General features: G+C 45.7%; 1 protein-coding gene across 15 annotated transcripts in view; it reads left to right on the forward strand.

The window, feature by feature from the left end:
• LOC147022512 (uncharacterized) overlaps positions 1-17334 on the forward strand; it is a 155007-nt gene that overhangs the window by 76634 nt on the left and 61039 nt on the right. For 3 of the 15 annotated variants that reach the window (XR_015061282.1, XR_015061283.1, XR_015061285.1), the window contains exons 1-2: positions 5354-6161; positions 13182-13405. Coding sequence is in view for 2 of the 15 variants with exons in the window: in XM_085893492.1 (XP_085749618.1) it covers positions 6087-6161; positions 13182-13405 (299 nt within the window). In the remaining 13 variants the exon portion in view is untranslated. Of the gene's footprint in view, positions 1-5319; positions 6162-12189; positions 12231-13181; positions 13406-14194; positions 15871-17334 lie in introns of those variants that run through there. The other 12 variants (XR_015061291.1, XR_015061287.1, XR_015061288.1 and 9 more) reach the window with 9 other exon arrangements.

Here is a 17334-nt window from a genome sequence, read left to right on the forward strand (position 1 = left end):
CTTGTCCCCCTCTCCCCCAGCACCACAGAGCCTTTTCTCCTCATTCGGCCCCCTCCCCTCGCTGTTCTGCAATACCCCACACTCCTTCAGCAACCCTCCTGACCTGCCCCCCTCGTCCCTTGTCCTACCCTCCCCCTCCCCCTCCACCTCCTGCACCCAAAGCCTCCTCCCCTTCTTCTTCATTAAAAGTGTGGACCTCAAATATCCGGGGCCTTCGCTCAAACCTTTCAGATCTCTCCATACAGGTTGCCACTGACAAACCAGACATTATCTGCCTAACAGAAACTTTCCTCTCCCAAGACGTGTCTGACTCCCAAGTATCTCTCCCTGGCTACTCCCTCTTACGGTATGACAGACCTGAGCCTCGTCCTGGTGGAGGTGTTGCTCTCTTCATCAAAGACTCTATTCCTCACTCTCCATGCACTGCTCTCACTCCCCCACACCCCCAGGAATACCTCTGGCTTCGGCTTCCCCTCCACTCCCACCTCATGTTTATATGTGTACTGTACCGTCCACCGAACAGTGATGACTCCATCTACATCTCACTATCCGAAAACATGGACCATCTTCTATCTTCTCATCCAAACTCTCTCTTCCTCTTATGTGGTGACTTCAATTGTCATCACGCCAGTTGGCTAGGTGTGGGTACCTCTCTCACCTGCCATGGCACCTCAGCAAAAGCTTTCTGCGACTCATTGGGACTGACTCAATCGGTCAACTTCCCGACCCGGATCTCAACCAATGGTACTCCATCTCTTCTGGATCTGATTTTGACAAATTTCCCTGACAATATCTGCTGCTCTTCCTTCGCTCCAATTGGTTCTTCTGACCACGTCCTTGTTAAAGTGGACATCTCTCTGGCTGTTATCAGAGAACCACCTCACCGCCGTCGAGTCTGGCATTTCACTCAAGCCGACTGGCAGGGTCTCCGAGCAGCCATCAAACTTACAGACTGGTCTCCTATCACTACTTTCTCAAACATCAACTCATCCTGGGAATTCTTTCAAAGAAACTTGCTCTCCCTCATGCACAGATTTATCCCCTCTCGTGTTCAGTTGTCTTACCCTTCCTCCCGCCCTTGGTTTACTGAAGCTTGTGGCGAGGCAGTTGTCCTGAAACAACTTGCCTTTGCCTCATGGAAAGCAAACCCAACTGAGGGCAATCTCAGTTCTTTCCACAAAGCTCGGAACAAGTGTGTATCTACCCTCAGGAGAGCCAGAAAACAACATCTTTCTCATCTCAAGTCTGAACTCTCATACCTCTCTCCCTCCTCAAAATCCTGGTGGCGTTTAATCAAATCTGTTTCTGGTGTATGTTCCCCCTCCATCCCCTCCCTTACCTCAAATGGCCGCACTGCTGATTCCACACGTGATAAAGCTGAATGTCTAAACTCGGTGTTTGCAGCTAAATCTTGTGTCCTAAACCCATCACTATCTCTACCCACTTTACCCAGTCGCACCCAACTGTCCCTGGACTCTGTATCCTTTTCTCCTGACAAGGTGGAGAGCTTGCTTTCAAACCTCGAGTCAGATTCTGCAACCGGTCCAGACGGCATCAGCCCACGTGTCCTCAAAGCCTGCTCTTCTGCTCTTGCTCACCCTCTCTCTGTTCTAATCACCCTCTCATTTGCCCAGGGTCATCTGCCATCTGCTTGGAAATCTGCTAACATCACTGCCCTGCATAAAAAAGGTGCAAAAACAGATCCCTGTAACTACAGACCAATCAGCCTTCTCCCAATCATCAGCAAGGTGATGGAATCCATCATCGCCTCAGATATGAAATCCTTCCTCTTCTCCAATGGCTTGATTTCCAATCATCAATTTGGTTTCAGACCAGGTCACTCAACCCTGGATATGCTGCTTCTGCTCTCCCATCAATGGATGGAGGTCCTCAATGCCAGACAGGAAATCCGAGCCGTATCCCTGGACATATCACGTGCTTTTGACACAGTCTGGCACCCTGCACTACTCACCAAACTCTCTTCCCATGGTATTCAAGGCCATCTCCACTCATGGCTCGCAGACTTCCTCTCCTGTCGCAGTCAACGTGTGGCCCTAAATGGAGTTCTTTCATCCCCTCTTCCTGTGCAGGCTGGAGTTCCTCAAGGTAGCGTTCTGGGCCCTGTTCTTTTTCTGGTTTTCATCAATGATCTCTCGGACTCTCTGGAAAATCCTCTATTTCTCTTTGCCGATGACTCCACCCTCTGCCGTACCATCTGTCATCCCTCAGACCGGCAAGCAGCAGCTTCTTCACTCACTGCAGATCTGGATAAAATCACAAACTGGTCCAACACGTGGAACATGTCTTTCAATCCAGACAAATCTCACACTCTCACTATGTCTCTTCGAAAGGACCGTTTACAAAACCCCCCCATCCACTTTCTCAACAATCCTCTGGAAGAAGCCTTTTCTTTCAAGCTTCTAGGTCTCACTATCTGCCATGACCTTTCCTGGGAAAGTCACATTTCCAACCTCGCCTCAAAAGCCAGTCGCCGACTGGGAATCCTCCGTCGTGCTAAGTCCTTCCTCGGCCCTCTTGAGCTCCTGACCACTTACAAAGCTTTTGTCCGTAGCCTGATGGAGTACTGCTCTCCCCTCTGGGCTGGTGCTCCTGCCTCCCACCTTTCTCGGCTTCACGCTGTCGAAACCAGGGCATTTAAGATCATCGGCATCTCCCGCAATGAGGCTGAGTCTTTGGGCCTCTCACTCAATCACCGCAGGTTGGTCGGTGGTCTTTCTGTCTTCTACCGACTCCTCTCCAGTTTTGCCCCCCCTGCTCTCTCTGCGATTTGTCCCCACCACATTTCCACAGGGCGCTCAAGGTCCGCCAACAACCCCCTTCTGGTAAAACTACCAAAATCATCGAATCACTGCTCATCTTCACTCTTTCATTCCTCTTTTTTCCCACCTTTGGAATAAACTTCCTCACTCTATTCTTTCCCATTCTTCCCTCCAGGCTTTCAAAACAGCTGTTCACCACCACCTCTTATCTTCCCCCATCCAAATCCTCGATCTTTTCTACCCCCGATAATCCACCCAAGCCCACTTCCTTCATTTCTCCTACTTTCCTTCCTGAAAGTCCCTGAAATGTCCATCTTCTCTTCGCCATGTTCCCCGTCCCATCCCCATCCCTCTCCCTTCCACAGTTCACCGAATGTGTCTGTTCCCCACTGTTTTGTCCCTTCCACTCCCGCCCCTCTTGTCTCATGTCTCCTTGCTGTGAGTTGTGTGTTAGCTCTCATACGAGCCTCGACCAAGGTAAAAAAAAAAAACAAAAAAAACAAAAAAAAAAAACAGCTCAGCTCTGCCATTCAGCCTGGCCCTGCGACTCTGGTCAATGGTATCCAGTGTCCCTTGAGAGACAAAATTCTTCTTTGCCCTGCGGTGAGCTCCAAGGCATCCACCGGCAACATCAAGGACGGTGGTCTTGAAGGCGCTCCATTACTCTTCAGGACCCCCCAAAGTACCCAGACCCCCCAAGTGTCCACTTTGCATGTTCGCAAACTCCTCAGCTACTCTCTCATCCCTGAGCTTGGCAACATCCAGCCTCGGCTGGGATGGTACCATTCTCCAGGATTTAAGGTGCAGCTTTAGAGTGGCTACAACAAGCCTGTGGTCAGTATTGAGGAACTGAGCACTCCGGTAGACCCTGCAGTTCTGGATCATCCTCCAATGACCGTCAATGAGGACATGGTCAATCTCCTTTGCCACACCGCCAGCGTTGGAATACCAAGTCCAGCGATGAGCTTATGGGCGCTGAAACCATGAACCAGCCACCCTAAGTCCATGACTTCTTGCAAAGTCAAGGAACTTAGTGCTATTCTGGTTCGTAGTTCCTGACCCATGGGGACCAACACACACCTCATAACCGTCCCAATCAGTTCCAGTCGATGCATTGAAATCCCCCAAGACTAGAAGTGTATCTCGTCTGGGGCACTGATCAACCACAGACTCGAGTGTGGCGTAGAATGCATCCTTCATGGTGAGATCACTCGCCTCAGTCGGAGCATAAACAGAGACCAGGGAAATGACACCTAAGGAGTGACGAATCCTTAATCTAATAATACGCTCGTTGACCGGTGTTACCTCAATTATCATTGGGGTCAGCTTATTGGACACAGCTACAGCAACTCCTTGGGTATGGTAACCATCAGAGCGACCAGACCAATAGTAGGTGTAACCACCCACCATTATCTCGCCGCAATCCGGTCTCCGAACCTCAGAGAGAGCTGCAATCCCGATGTCCAAACGCTTGAGCTCAGATGATAACAGAGACAGGTGATCATCCTCTCTTAGGGATAGGACATTCCAGGCACCCACCCGAAGGGACCGCCTCAGGTTAACCCAAGGAGACCGCCGTCTGGTGGACGACACCTCAGCACCACCCCGACACACTCTCCCGCAATCTGACCCAGGGATGTTACCCCGTGGTTTCCCTCCTATCAAAGATTGGGGGTCCCGAAGGCTTTGCCCCAATCCCGTCATCTGGTGAGCTGCCCTGCGAAGGGAAGCTGCACAGGAGGTACTCCCCCGGAGTGGGTTTTCAGATTTTTTTGCGTTTTTGCGTTTTGCGGAATGAAGGGTTTTACGGTGGCCGGAGTGCAAATCCTGCCACCAACCTCCTAATAAGAAGTGACCCAACTGCAGGTGGACGTCCGCAGACATAGTTGGGCACTAGATATGGATGGCCGTTGGCTTACAAGGAGCTCCTCCGCCCTTTGACAGGTTTTGTTTTTAATCCTGCTGGGCTTCCATATCCAAACACCCTCCTCACCAGAAAACCTGGTGGGGGAGACGGTAAAGTCGCCGACAACCCGACCATGGAACAGGTTAGTACAGGTATACATGGTACCTGTAGCAGGTCACAGATCGAACCTGACCTGACATGAGTGTATATTTATCATATACATGTCATATAAATATTTATCATATAAGTAAAGTAATATCAGACATGGTGTATATTTCCTCCACTGATTTTAATAAAGATATCTCCCGCATCATCAAAAAATAATTTCGTCGTGATTTACATTATTTGATCGCTGATCCCGAATCCAGGCCAAAGTCACCAGAAATTGCGTAAACTGTTGTGAACAAGTTATAGGTAAAGTCAGAAGCGAATGGAAGTAGAATACTACGTTCGCTTCTCGTATTAATTTTTTTAGATGAGATCCTGTTCTTGGCGGTGTAGTTGTCGTTGTGAAGGTAATGTTGAGGTAATATTTATTTTTTCAGATGAGATCGTGTTCTTGGTGGTGTAGTTGTCGTTGTGAAGGTAATGTTGAGGTAATAATTATTTTTTCAGATGAGATCGTGTTCTTGGCGGTGTAGTTGTCGTTTTGAAGGTTATGTTGAGGTAATATTTATTTTTTCAGATGAGATCCTGTTCTTGGCGGTGTCGTTGTCGTTGTGAAGGTAATGTTGAGGAAATATTTATTTTTTCAGATGAGATTGTGTTCTTGGCAGTGTAGTTGTCGTTGTGAAGGTAATGTTGAGGTAATATTAATTTTTTTCAGATGAGATTGTGTTCTTGGCGGTGTAGTTGTCGTTGTGAAGGTAATGTTGAGGTAATATTTCTGTTTTCATCGCAAAAAGACTTTAATTTGAAATATTTAAGAAGCGAATGGAAGAATTCTACGTTCGCTTCTCGTATAAGCCATAAACAAGTATTTCGTCATGCATTCGGAGTTGGAATTTACTTACAACAAGAACGAAAAAATAATCTCCTCACAGATTCAAAAACGAAAAAAACCCCGAAAACATCACGAGCGGGACAAGACCAATTGAGCTGAAGGAAACGATACTGTAACTGCTCTGCTCCTGATTGGTCAAAGGACACCACGTGTGTTGTGTGGGCGGTGTGATGCACGAGGATTCCAGCAAACAGGACCAGACCAATCATGTTCGTGATGTTCCTCATGCTGCATCCAATCCTCGGCGACACGTGATACCATTGGACCAATCACGTTCGGCGATGTACCTCGTGCTGCTTTCTGACAAGTTCTGGATCGGAGCGAGCTTTGATTGGTCAAAGTAGTGGAGAGGAGGCGATAACCTCTGACAGAAGGTAATGACCAAGGAGGAAAGGCGATGCGTCGTTTTGATTGGTTGAAACGTGGAGGAACTGAAGGAATTCTTCTCCTCGGATCCACGTGCAACACACAGGTATCTGTTTCATAACCAGAATCACTTCACTGCGTCATTAATAATAATAATATTTTTCTCCTTATTTTAATTTGTTCGATTTCCTTTGTTTGATCAACGTTAAAAAGCTTCAGTGACGGATTTCGACATTTTGTTCATCCCGGAGTCTTCATGGATATTTGTGAGAATGTGATTTCCGTGGGAATGTGACGTCACTGTGAACGGCCGTCCTGGTTTTACATCATTGTTTTGTGGCCCCCTGGCCCTGCCACGCTGTGTCGGACCATTTCATTCCTTCTGTTGTATCGATAAAGGTCTTTATCACAAAAATAACAAGATTTTTACATTTCAAATATTAAGTTCGCTTTTTAATTGTTTTTCAACTGAAAAAGCATAAATTGAATATTTTAACATTTGTGGACTCATCTCCCAACTGTACATCCCGATCGGGACACGAACCGGACCGCCATTGAGTGCTCGGGTTGGGGTTGATGAGGAACGGCTGGCTTGGCAAGCGATAGCAAGCCGATCGGTAAAGGTCCACACAAACCGACAAAATACAAAACATCGCCGATTTCCTCACATTTTCTGATTTCACTCCAGATTTCGAGTTCTGATCCTCGGCTCAATGTGATGCAGTTGTGCGAATGGCCTGGCGGATGTTATTTATCATTAAACCTGCCATTTTAATTGTCTTACACTGTGGGTGTTTATCCCTGCCTCTTCGGCCTTCACACGACCTCCACCTGAACACTGTGTCCAAGCATGGTCCCGTCAAAATCAAACGTGTTCAACGGCTCACGACCCACATGGTTGTCCGACTTCGTGCCTTCCTGTACCACGTCAGGCTTTCCCGCCAAAACCTCTTTTCCATGTGGCACCGGCACATCTGTGGGGATCTTCTCGAAGTGTTTAAGATTGTGTGTGGTGATGAAAACCGAGACAGAAATGAGTTTTTCATCTTTCATCAAGATAACGCCCGGAGTGGACACCCTTTGAAAATCTTCAAGCAGTTAGAGTGAAGGAATTTCTGCTCCTCAGCTTTTTCCCATCAATTTGTGATCCCATGGAATGCCCTCCCTAAAAATATGTGCTTCGAGTGGCATCAATTGCTGCGTTTGAAGCCACACTGGATGCCGTGTTGGACCAGCTCATCCCAGACATTGTTTCACCTTTCTGTCAATAAAAATAGATCCTTTTTCACGTTATTGTTTTTTTTGTCCCTTTTAACAAACTTTGTCCACACTGTTCTTTGGCAAACAAGATCAAAATATTGGTCTGACAGGAGGAGATTCTAAAATTCGCATAATAATGCGTAAATGTACCATGAGAAAGACAGACAGAAGGACAGAAAGGGGTGAAAACATAACCTCCTTCACCTTTGGTGGTAGAGGTAATTATCAGTGTTTCAATGTGTCCCTGTTATTTTACCAGGTTTAAAAAAAAAAACACATTAACATAATGATTTATTAATTCACTTCCATGTTCAGCCCTACCGTATGCTCTTATACACTGCCTGGGTTTTTCCCAGGAGCGGCCGAGTAATGTGTTTTGTGAAGATTGTATGTTGAGGTTGTCGTGATTTGTTCGATTTTCAAAAGAAAATTAATAAAAAGTGGTCCAAGCACATTTTGTGACGCTCAAAATTGTAATTCATACAAAAACATATTGGGCCAACATCAACCAATTTCAGGTCAGGTCAGGTATGGGAGCATGTGCCAGAACAGCGCGTCGCTGCGTCCACTTTCCGCCGGTACTCCAGGGGCCTCCGTCTGGCCATCCCCCAGGCAGATGCCAGGCCCATCCCCATCTCCTTGAGATGATGGTCAACCTGCTGCAACCATGAGGCACGTGGTCGGCCCACTGGCCTCCTCCACTCATGAGACTCCCTCGCTGAGAGAATCTGGTGAGCAGGATCAGCGTCAGGAAAACGAGCCACATGTCCATACAGCCGCAGCTGACACTCACGGACTATGCAGGTAACAAATCTCATCCGAGTCTCTCTCAGCAACCGCTCGTTGGACACAAAATCCGACCAGCGATAGCCAAGGATTCTCCGAAGAGACCTGGTACCAAAGGAATTAAGTCTCCGTCTCAGATCCTTGGTCAAAGTCCAAGTCTCGCACCCATAGAGCAAGACTGGAAGTACCAAGGACCTGAAGACTCGGACTTTCGTCCTCCCGCACAGGTACCGGCAGCGCCACACCCCATGATCCAGTGAATCCATGACTCGCCAGGCCCGACCCAGACGTCTATTGACCTCCGGCTCACAACCTGCGGAGACATGAATATCACTGCCAAGGTAAGTGAATCTATCCACGACCTCAACATCCTCACCACAAACAGACACAGACAGGACAGCAGCATCCAAGATGTCACCGAAAGCCTGGATCTTTGTTTTGACCCAAGAAATCCGTAATCCCAACGGCTCCGACTCCTCATTCAGCACCTCGAGGGCCCCCAAGAGGATGTCTAAAGTCTCCGCAAAGATGACTGCATCATCTGCAAAATCAAGGTCCGAGATCTTGACATTGCCAAACGATGCACCGCAACTTGATCTCTCCGACATCCTCCCAAAAATCCAGTCCATACAAGTGCTGAAGAGTGTGGGGGCAAGTACACATCCCTGACGAACTCCAGTAACAACTGGAAATAAGTCAGAGGCGGTACCACCACACTTCACAGCACTCTCAGTACCAGAGTAGAGTTCAGACATCAGATCGATCAGTTTCGGTGGCACCCCACGAAGACCAAGAATCCTCCAGAGGACATCCCGATTCACTGAATCGAACGCTTTACAGAGATCAACATAGGCTGCAAGCAGCCCCTGCCGAAACTCTCGTCTGCGTTCAGTGAGGACACGAAGAGCAAGGATACGGTCAATCGTTGACCTCTTTGGTGTAAAGCCTGACTGCTCTGGACGCTGGTGCTCAAGCAGATGGTGGCGAACCCTATCAAGAATTATCCGAGCAAAGACCTTGCCCGGCACTGAGAGCAGCGTCACCCCTCGGTAGTTGTTGCAGTCTTGGCGATCACCCTTCCCTTTCCAGAGAGGGACAACAAGGCCCCTCTTCCAGTCAGTTGGGATGATGCCTGTGTTCCAGGCAGAGCACAAAACTGCATGCAACGACGCGAGTGCAGCATTTCCACCAGCCTTGAGAAGTTCAGCATGGATGCCACAGATCCCTGGAGCTTTGCCCCGTTTCAACTGGTTCACCGCAGCCCGTGTTTCCACAAGCGATGGTGGACCACAGTTGATTCGAGGGTCAGCAACAGGGATTGTAACACCCTTGACGTCCAACTCGACAGCTGGGGGATCAGCCTGGTACAACCGCTCAAAGTAACCGGCCCAGCGGACCTTCACTTCAGACTCCTCTGTCAAGAGCCTACCACTCTCTGCTCGAACTGCAGTGCTCCGAGGGATGGGCTTGGATGAACGTAATGCGCGAATTCCCCTGTAAGCGGGACGAGAATCACCTGTCCACAGGTGATGCTCTACCCCCTCACAGATTCCTCGCACATAGGCCTCCTTGTCCACCCTCAGTGCACGTACAGTTTTACGCCTCAGCTCCCTGAACAGCTCAGCTCTGCCATTCAGCCTGGCCCTGCGACTCTGGTCAATGGTATCCAGTGTCCCTTGAGAGACAAAATTCTTCTTTGCCCTGCGGTGAACTCCAAGTTCAAGTCCAAGGTGAACTCCATAATCAACCAATTTGTCATGCAGGAAATATTTTGAAACATTTAATTTCCCCTTGGTGAACCCAGGTACTTCAGCGATCATACGATAGTGTGACTCCGGTAGATCTGACACGTTGACCTCTGGAACTTCACCATTTCTTCATATAATGAATTGCAAAGAAAAGATAAAAATTCAAGATGAAGCATTCGACAAAGCAGAGCATCACAAGAGGAAGGTAGGTACGTGGTTGGAATAAATTGCAGTAGATCTGAGAACCGGTGTGGACTCAGCGACTGACAGACAGACACACAGTGCTCTTGTAATAGCTTTTTGCCTTTGCTTCTTTGAGAAAATGCGAAGGTTAAGAAGTCTTCCAATAAATTCGCACATGCATAATATCATGATATACTGTATATAATCGGTAATAGTTTGTACGTTATTGTAGTCAGATTTACCTTGTCCAATCATGAGTGTGGCTGGCAGGAGAGCCAGTCGACCGAGATGTGTGCACAATGGTCATTGACCTGTCGGGCCTGGGTTCCAATCTGAGCCCAGCTTGAAACCACCACACTGGTGTTTCACATGCAGGGCGGGGCATCAATGCGTGTGCCATCTCTCGGATGGACATTAAACTGGGCGTCCCATCTGCGAGCATTACTTGGTGGTCATTAAAGAACCCCATGGTGTTCTTCGTGAAGAGTGGGCGAGCTTTTGCCGGCACCCTGAACAAATTATAAATTCCTTCTCAGAGTGATGGGAAGGCAACAGCAAACCACCTCGTCAAAGCTTGCATTGCTGTTGCCATTCATTGCACTGTCAACTCACCACAGTGGGAAAGGATGATGTGGTGGCTCTGCTGATGTTATTGGGAATGTCACACTTGCACAGATAAGCAAATTTCCACTGCAAGTGTATCAACTGGTATGCGTTGCAAGGAGACACGAAAGAAAGCAGTCTCTCTCTGCCACTGCTTTGTCATCACAATTTCCTTCTTATAAATTTGTTACAACTGCCTCAACTGCTCATTTTGGACACAGGATGAAGAGACTACATAAGTTACAAATCACAGGATTCATCATCTTGAACTTGGATAAAATTCACATTCAAGGTAAAAATACAAAAATCAACTTAAATACTGAAATTAAATGCAGAAATTCTTTATAAAAGAAACCCTCTTCAACCACCCCCTCGTGTTTTAAACTTACCATTTGCATATTAGTTGAACATTTTGACTTATTACTTTCTCGTAACTTCTGTTTTACTTCACCTGAAATAACACTTTTGTTTAAATATAAATGTCAGTTGAAAATGAACATCAAGACCCATCCCTCGACTTGTTCATACAATATTATATTATACTGGACGACCTGTGAACCCGTTGGGTTCCCGTTGTGACAGCGGTTGATGAAGAAACATCATTTCAACAAAAAACAAAAGATAGCTCCAGCGAACTATACCGCTGAGGTTGTTTGCATTGATCAAATACTCCCGAAGAGTGCTTGGCTGAATCGGGAATTGATTTTTAAATAATTTTTTTTCGTTGCCCAATTTTAACGAAACTTGATACTGCACACTGCAGGCGAATGGTGAGTGAGGTGGCCCCAAAAAGGTTTGCGCTATCGTGTACCGTTTTGGATGTATTTCGGGAACATACAGTACATCTATACATACATACATATATACATTATACATATCTACAAGATGAGAGTTTTACGAATATATAGAAGATTATACATACATATATATATATATATATATATATATATATATATATATATATATATATATATATATATATATATATATATATATATATATACATACACAAGATGAGAGTTTTAGTGATAAATAGATTATATACACATACAAACATCTTATTTATTATTTCCGAGTTTGTGGTTTCGTGTCGCGCTATCTTCGACTTTGTTCTGCGCTCGAGTAACGTGATATTCGGCTTACATTATTTGAAAGACCATATGAGGTGCATGGTACAAAAAAAGTAAATAAAATGGTTCTGAAACAGTGAAATCGTATTCCACTGACTGCATTAAAGTAAAATTACGACTGATACTCTGCATCAGTTCCTTTCTCAAACACACCCACCCAAACATGTCGCGCAGAGCGCGGGTTATGCTAGTATACATATATATATATATATATATATATATATATATATATATATATATATATATATATATATATATATATATATATATATATATATATACATATATATATATATATATATCATGAAAACAAACTCATCTCTCCTCTGTGTATGGAGGGAATGACCAATCAGCTCTCCCCTAATCAATTAACCCAGGTGGCTTGGATTGTATAAATAAATCGACTCCTCCCATTCTCTTCCAGCCGAAGAAGCTGCATAAAGCAACCATGAAAGGCTACCGAAAGTAAGTGCTTTGCTGTTTCAAACCCACACTAGAGTTCCTCCACAGCCATAAAGACATTCACAAATAGTACACACATGAGAATCCAAATGCTACACACACCCTCAGCTGCAGGGCCGGTTTCATTGCTTGTTAGCGAATCAACAGCGACAGTGCAGACAGAAAGCTGTTGCTCTGTTTCTGTAAGTCGATGGCTTTACGCAGTCTGAGCAGCTATAATTGATATCCTTGCATGCTACAAATATTATAATCTTCATAGAGTACTTCAGATGATGATGTCGTTTTATCTTGAACAAATGGAGTACCTGAATGTAAAGCTTACGGTTCTCTCCTTGCTTAGTTCATAACATTTCACACGAGTCACCATCAAGCATCAGAATGCCCCTCCCCTTTTAATGTTACTGGACAAGTCACTGTAAACTGATTGATGTATTTTCCAACATTTTGGTATACAGCAAATGCAGATGTGTTAAAACACGACACCTGTAAGAAGATAACTCTGGTGGAAATTATTTTGACATTCACTCATTTCAGGTGATACGATCAGGTGATCGCGGAAAATCTGTACATCACATTTTAAACAGTGTCAGTACTCTGTGCGAATCAACATAGAACATTAATGTTTGTTATTTTTTTTTAATCTGTGCATTTTTCTCCGTGCGTTTACTTTAACCCTTTGAACCCTCACGGCCGTTTTACCAGCCACGATTCAATCCTCTATACATCTGAGTGGCTGGATTTTTCTCGAGGGAGCCCATGATGGGGGATCGGAAAGTCCAGGGAGGTTAGGGTTCAAAGGGTTAAGAAAGTGAACTGAGAAATGCCGAGATTTCCATACATTTATGTGCAATGGACTGTGGGTTAACTTAGCAATGTTACTATATTTGGGGATGTTCGTACAATTCCAGCAAGTCACCATATGTTTCCTCAACCACATTGTGCCATTTCCGACAGCTCTGTCAAGCTGAAGAGTGCGTCCTGGTACCGAACAGAGTACAACAAAAGGACAAAATACAAGTTTCACTTCACCGCCTCGTGGTCCAAAAATGTTCTCAATGTGAAGCACACTTTCCTCAAGTACCACTCAAGACTGGGAGTGATGAAAAGAAGGAAATGATGGAAAATGTGGACACACTCTGTTCCCACCAGTTCGTTGCAATTCCACCCCACATCTCGTGGTACGTACATGTGTTCTTGTCTGACCGCTTTCCCATTGTATCTGTGACCCCTTTCCCCCGGCTGTTGTTCTTCCATCAGTGTACTCGGATAAAATGTATTGTCAAAGTTAAATACACCGAGATTACCCCATTCACATGAAAATGCAAATAACAATGCACAACCTTGTGCTTCTCATTCTCTATTATATACAGTACGTATACCAACTAAAGTACCCATGTTGCCCGGGGATATTAAATGAAACGTATATTTAAATATTTCCTGCATGACAAATTGAGGAACGTTGGCCGAATGGTTTCCTATGAATTACCAATCTTGTGGGTTGCAAAATGCATTTGGACCGGTTTCCCTTCTTTGAACTTATTTTTTATCAATGTTATTTTTAAGTACAACAAACCACGACAACCTCAACATACAATCTTCACAAAACATATTACTCGATTGGTCCTGGGGAAAACCCAGACAGTGTATAAGAACATACTCACTCGAAGCCTGAATACGGAGATGTTGTAGTGAACCTGTGCAAAGCAATCTTTCTGTACTGGCACATGGAAAAGCACCATTGTAATTAAATTTGTGTTGTTGAGAAATCACCACAATCTCAACATACGATCTTCACAGCACATATTACTCAATCGCTCACAGGGAAAAAAAAACAGGCAGTGTAAGAGAACATACTTGCGTGAGTCCAATGGAGGTGTTATAATAAACCTGTGTAAAGCAATCTTTACCTACATCACCAAAGGTGAAGGAGGTCATGTTTTCACCGTGTTCTGTCTGTTTGTGTGCAGGATATCTCAAAAAGCTGTGCACGGATCCCAATGAAGTTTTGTGGACAGGTTGGGTATGTGACAAGGACGAACTGGTTAGATTTTGGTGAAGATATGGATCTGGATCCGACTACTAGAATTTTAAAAGTGATTCTTCATCATTGAGAGATGGGGTAAAACCGATAGAGAGCACGATATCTCAAAACGTTGTGGACGGATTCGGATGAAACATGGTGGACAGGTTGGGTGTGTCACAAGGACGAAGTGATTCGATTTTGGTGAAGATCCGAATCTGGATACGAGAATTAGCCCAAAACAATATAGTACTGTGTAGCATGATATTTCAAGAATGTATTGGGCCTGATATGTTCTCGTGGATCAGGTATTGCATGGCGGAGGTGTGCGCTCTCCTGAGTGCCCTTCTCGTTTTTATAGCAGGCACATGAGTAAACACAAAAACAATCAAATTTGTGTTGTTGATAAGAAATCACGACAACCTCAAAATACCATCTTCACAATATATATTAATAAATCGCTCCCAAACCTGAAAGGTCCTTCCTCAAACTGTTGCCTCAAAGTTGGAAGCATAGAATCGTCGAGAATGTCATTGCATGCTGTTGCGTTCAGATTTCCCTTCACTGGAACAAAGGAAGAGGCTGAGCCCGAACCATGATTACTCCTCTCCCAAACATTAGAGTTGGCCCGATGCAATCGGGCAGGTAGCGTTCTTCAAACCGAGATTCATCCATCAGACTTCCAGATGGTGGTGCATGATTCATCACTCCATAGTCCAATGGTGGTGTGATTTTCACCACTCCGGCTGATGCTTGGCATTCCAAATCGTGATCTGAGGCTTGTGTGCGGCTGCTCGGCCATGGAAACCCATTTCATGAAGGTCTTCCTGAACCTTCAGGTGCTTCTGCTGACGTTGCTTCCAGAGTCAGTTTGGAACTTGGTAGTGAGTATTGCAATCGGCGACAGATGATTTTTCCGCTCCGCCCTTCAGCACTCGGCGGTTCCGTTCTGTGAGCTTGTGTGGCCTACCATTTCGCGGCTGAGCTGTTGTTGCTCCGAGATGTTTCCACGTCACAATAACAGCACTTACAGTTGACTGGGGCAGCTCCAGCAGCGCAAAACTTTGACAAACTGACTTGATGGAAAGGTGGCATCCAATGACGGTGCCACGTTGAAAGTCACTGAGCTTTTCAACGCGGTTTGCCAATGTTTGTCCATGGAGATTGCATGGCTGTGTGCTTGATTATATACACCTGTCAGCAATGGGTGTGGCTGAAATAGCTGAATCCTTTCAGCAATGTCATGTGGTTATGTATAATGTGTCTGGCTCCAGTATAGCTCGCTCTGCTCTTTCAGCCCTCTAATCCTTCCAGTTGCTCCCTCTTGGTTAAACCCACAAAATACACTCATCAGATTTCTCCGTCTTTTCACCCGTTTGTGGAAATTGCTTCCACATGGTTCAATCACGTTGCTCTCTCCAGGGCTTCAAACAAGTGATGCATCACTGTCATCTCACATTTCCACTGACGATCCTTTCTCCGCTCTTTAACGCCACCAATGCAAACCCTTTTCCTTACAGGTTCCTGTGTTTTCTCTGCTTCTCCCTCTCTCATCCTTCTTTTCTCTTCCTTTTTTTGTATACCTTGTCGAGGCTCGTGTGAGAGCAAAACGCAATGCACAACAGGGGGGCATGAGATAAGAGGGGTGAGAGTGGGAAGGGCAAAACAGCGGGGAACAGACATCAGGAGATCTGTGGAAGGTAGAGGGATGGGGCGGGGAACACAGGGGATACAAGATGGACATAACAAGGACTTTCAAGAAGAAAAGCAGGGAATTTGAAGGAGGTGGGTTTGGGGTGGATTAACGTGAATATAAAAGATCGAGGATTTGGATGGGGGACGACAAGAGGTCGGGTGAACAGGTGTTTTGAAGGCCTTGAGGGAAGAATGGGATTGGACAGAGTGAGGTTTATTCCAAAGGTGGGAAAAAAGAGGAATGAAAGAGTGAAGGTGAGCAGTGATTCGTGATTTTGGTAGTCTTACCAGAAGGGGCTTGGTGCGAAAGATGCCAATGATTCGAAATGCCTTGGTTTCCACAGCGTGAAGCCGAGAAAGGTGAGACACAGGAGCACTAGCCCAGAGAGGAGAGCTGTACTTCATCAGGCTGCGGACGAAAGCTTTGTATGTGGTCAGGTGGGCTGAGGAAGGACTTTGCACGATGGAGGATTCCCAGTCGGCAACTGGCTTTTGAGGCCAGGTTGGAAATGTGGCTTTCCCAGGAAAGATCGTGGCAGATAGTGACACCCAGAAGCTTGAAAGAAAGGACTTCTTCCAGAGGATTGTTGAGAATGTGGGTGGGGTTTTTCCAAATGGTCCTTTTGGAGAGACACAGTGAGAGTGTGAGATTTGTCCGGATTGAAAGACATGTTCCATGTGTTGGAGCAGTTTGTGATTTTACCCAGAACTGCAGTGAGCGAAGAAGCTGCTGCTTGCCAGTCTGAGGGATGACAGATGGTATGGCAGAGGGAGGAGTCATCAGCAAAGAGATAAAGAGGATTTTCCCGAGATTCAGAGAAATCATTGATGAAAACCATAAAAAGAAGAGGGCCCAGAACGCTGCGTTGAGGAACTCCAGCCTGGATAGGAAGAGGGAATGAAAGAACTCTATTGAGGGCCACACGTTGACTGCGACAGGAGAGGAAGTCTGCGAGCCATGAGTGGAGATGGCCTTGGATACTATAGGAAAAAACTTGGATGCCGTTCTTTGCTCATTTCATCCTTGCACTTCTGTGAGCTTCGATTTTATTTCCTCTGTCGGGGCCGAGGTCAACTACCTCAAGGAAAGAAATCAAGTGAGGTCATGGACCAGCCGTTTATTCCGGAAGATAGAAGACACTTCCGTGCACGGAAGGAAGACCCCAACCAGCTACTTAGTTGCAAGCTGAATACAAGGTTTCTGAGCGTTTATATAGTGTTTTTACCAAGACATCAGATGGAACTGTGTTGACTTCAAATAAAGCACATACAATGGTATTAGTCTGTCAAATGTCACATACAATGGTTTTGCTTTGTTCAAAAATTCCTCCTACAATGGCATACAATGGTTGGAGTTTGTTTTCTGATACAAGGGGAGGGGTGTGGGGGTGT

Source organism: Eptatretus burgeri, chromosome 8 (assembly GCF_056783735.1).
Source record: "Eptatretus burgeri isolate ZD-2024b chromosome 8, Ebu_testis_v1, whole genome shotgun sequence".
NCBI classification, from domain to species: Eukaryota; Metazoa; Chordata; class Myxini; order Myxiniformes; family Myxinidae; genus Eptatretus; species Eptatretus burgeri.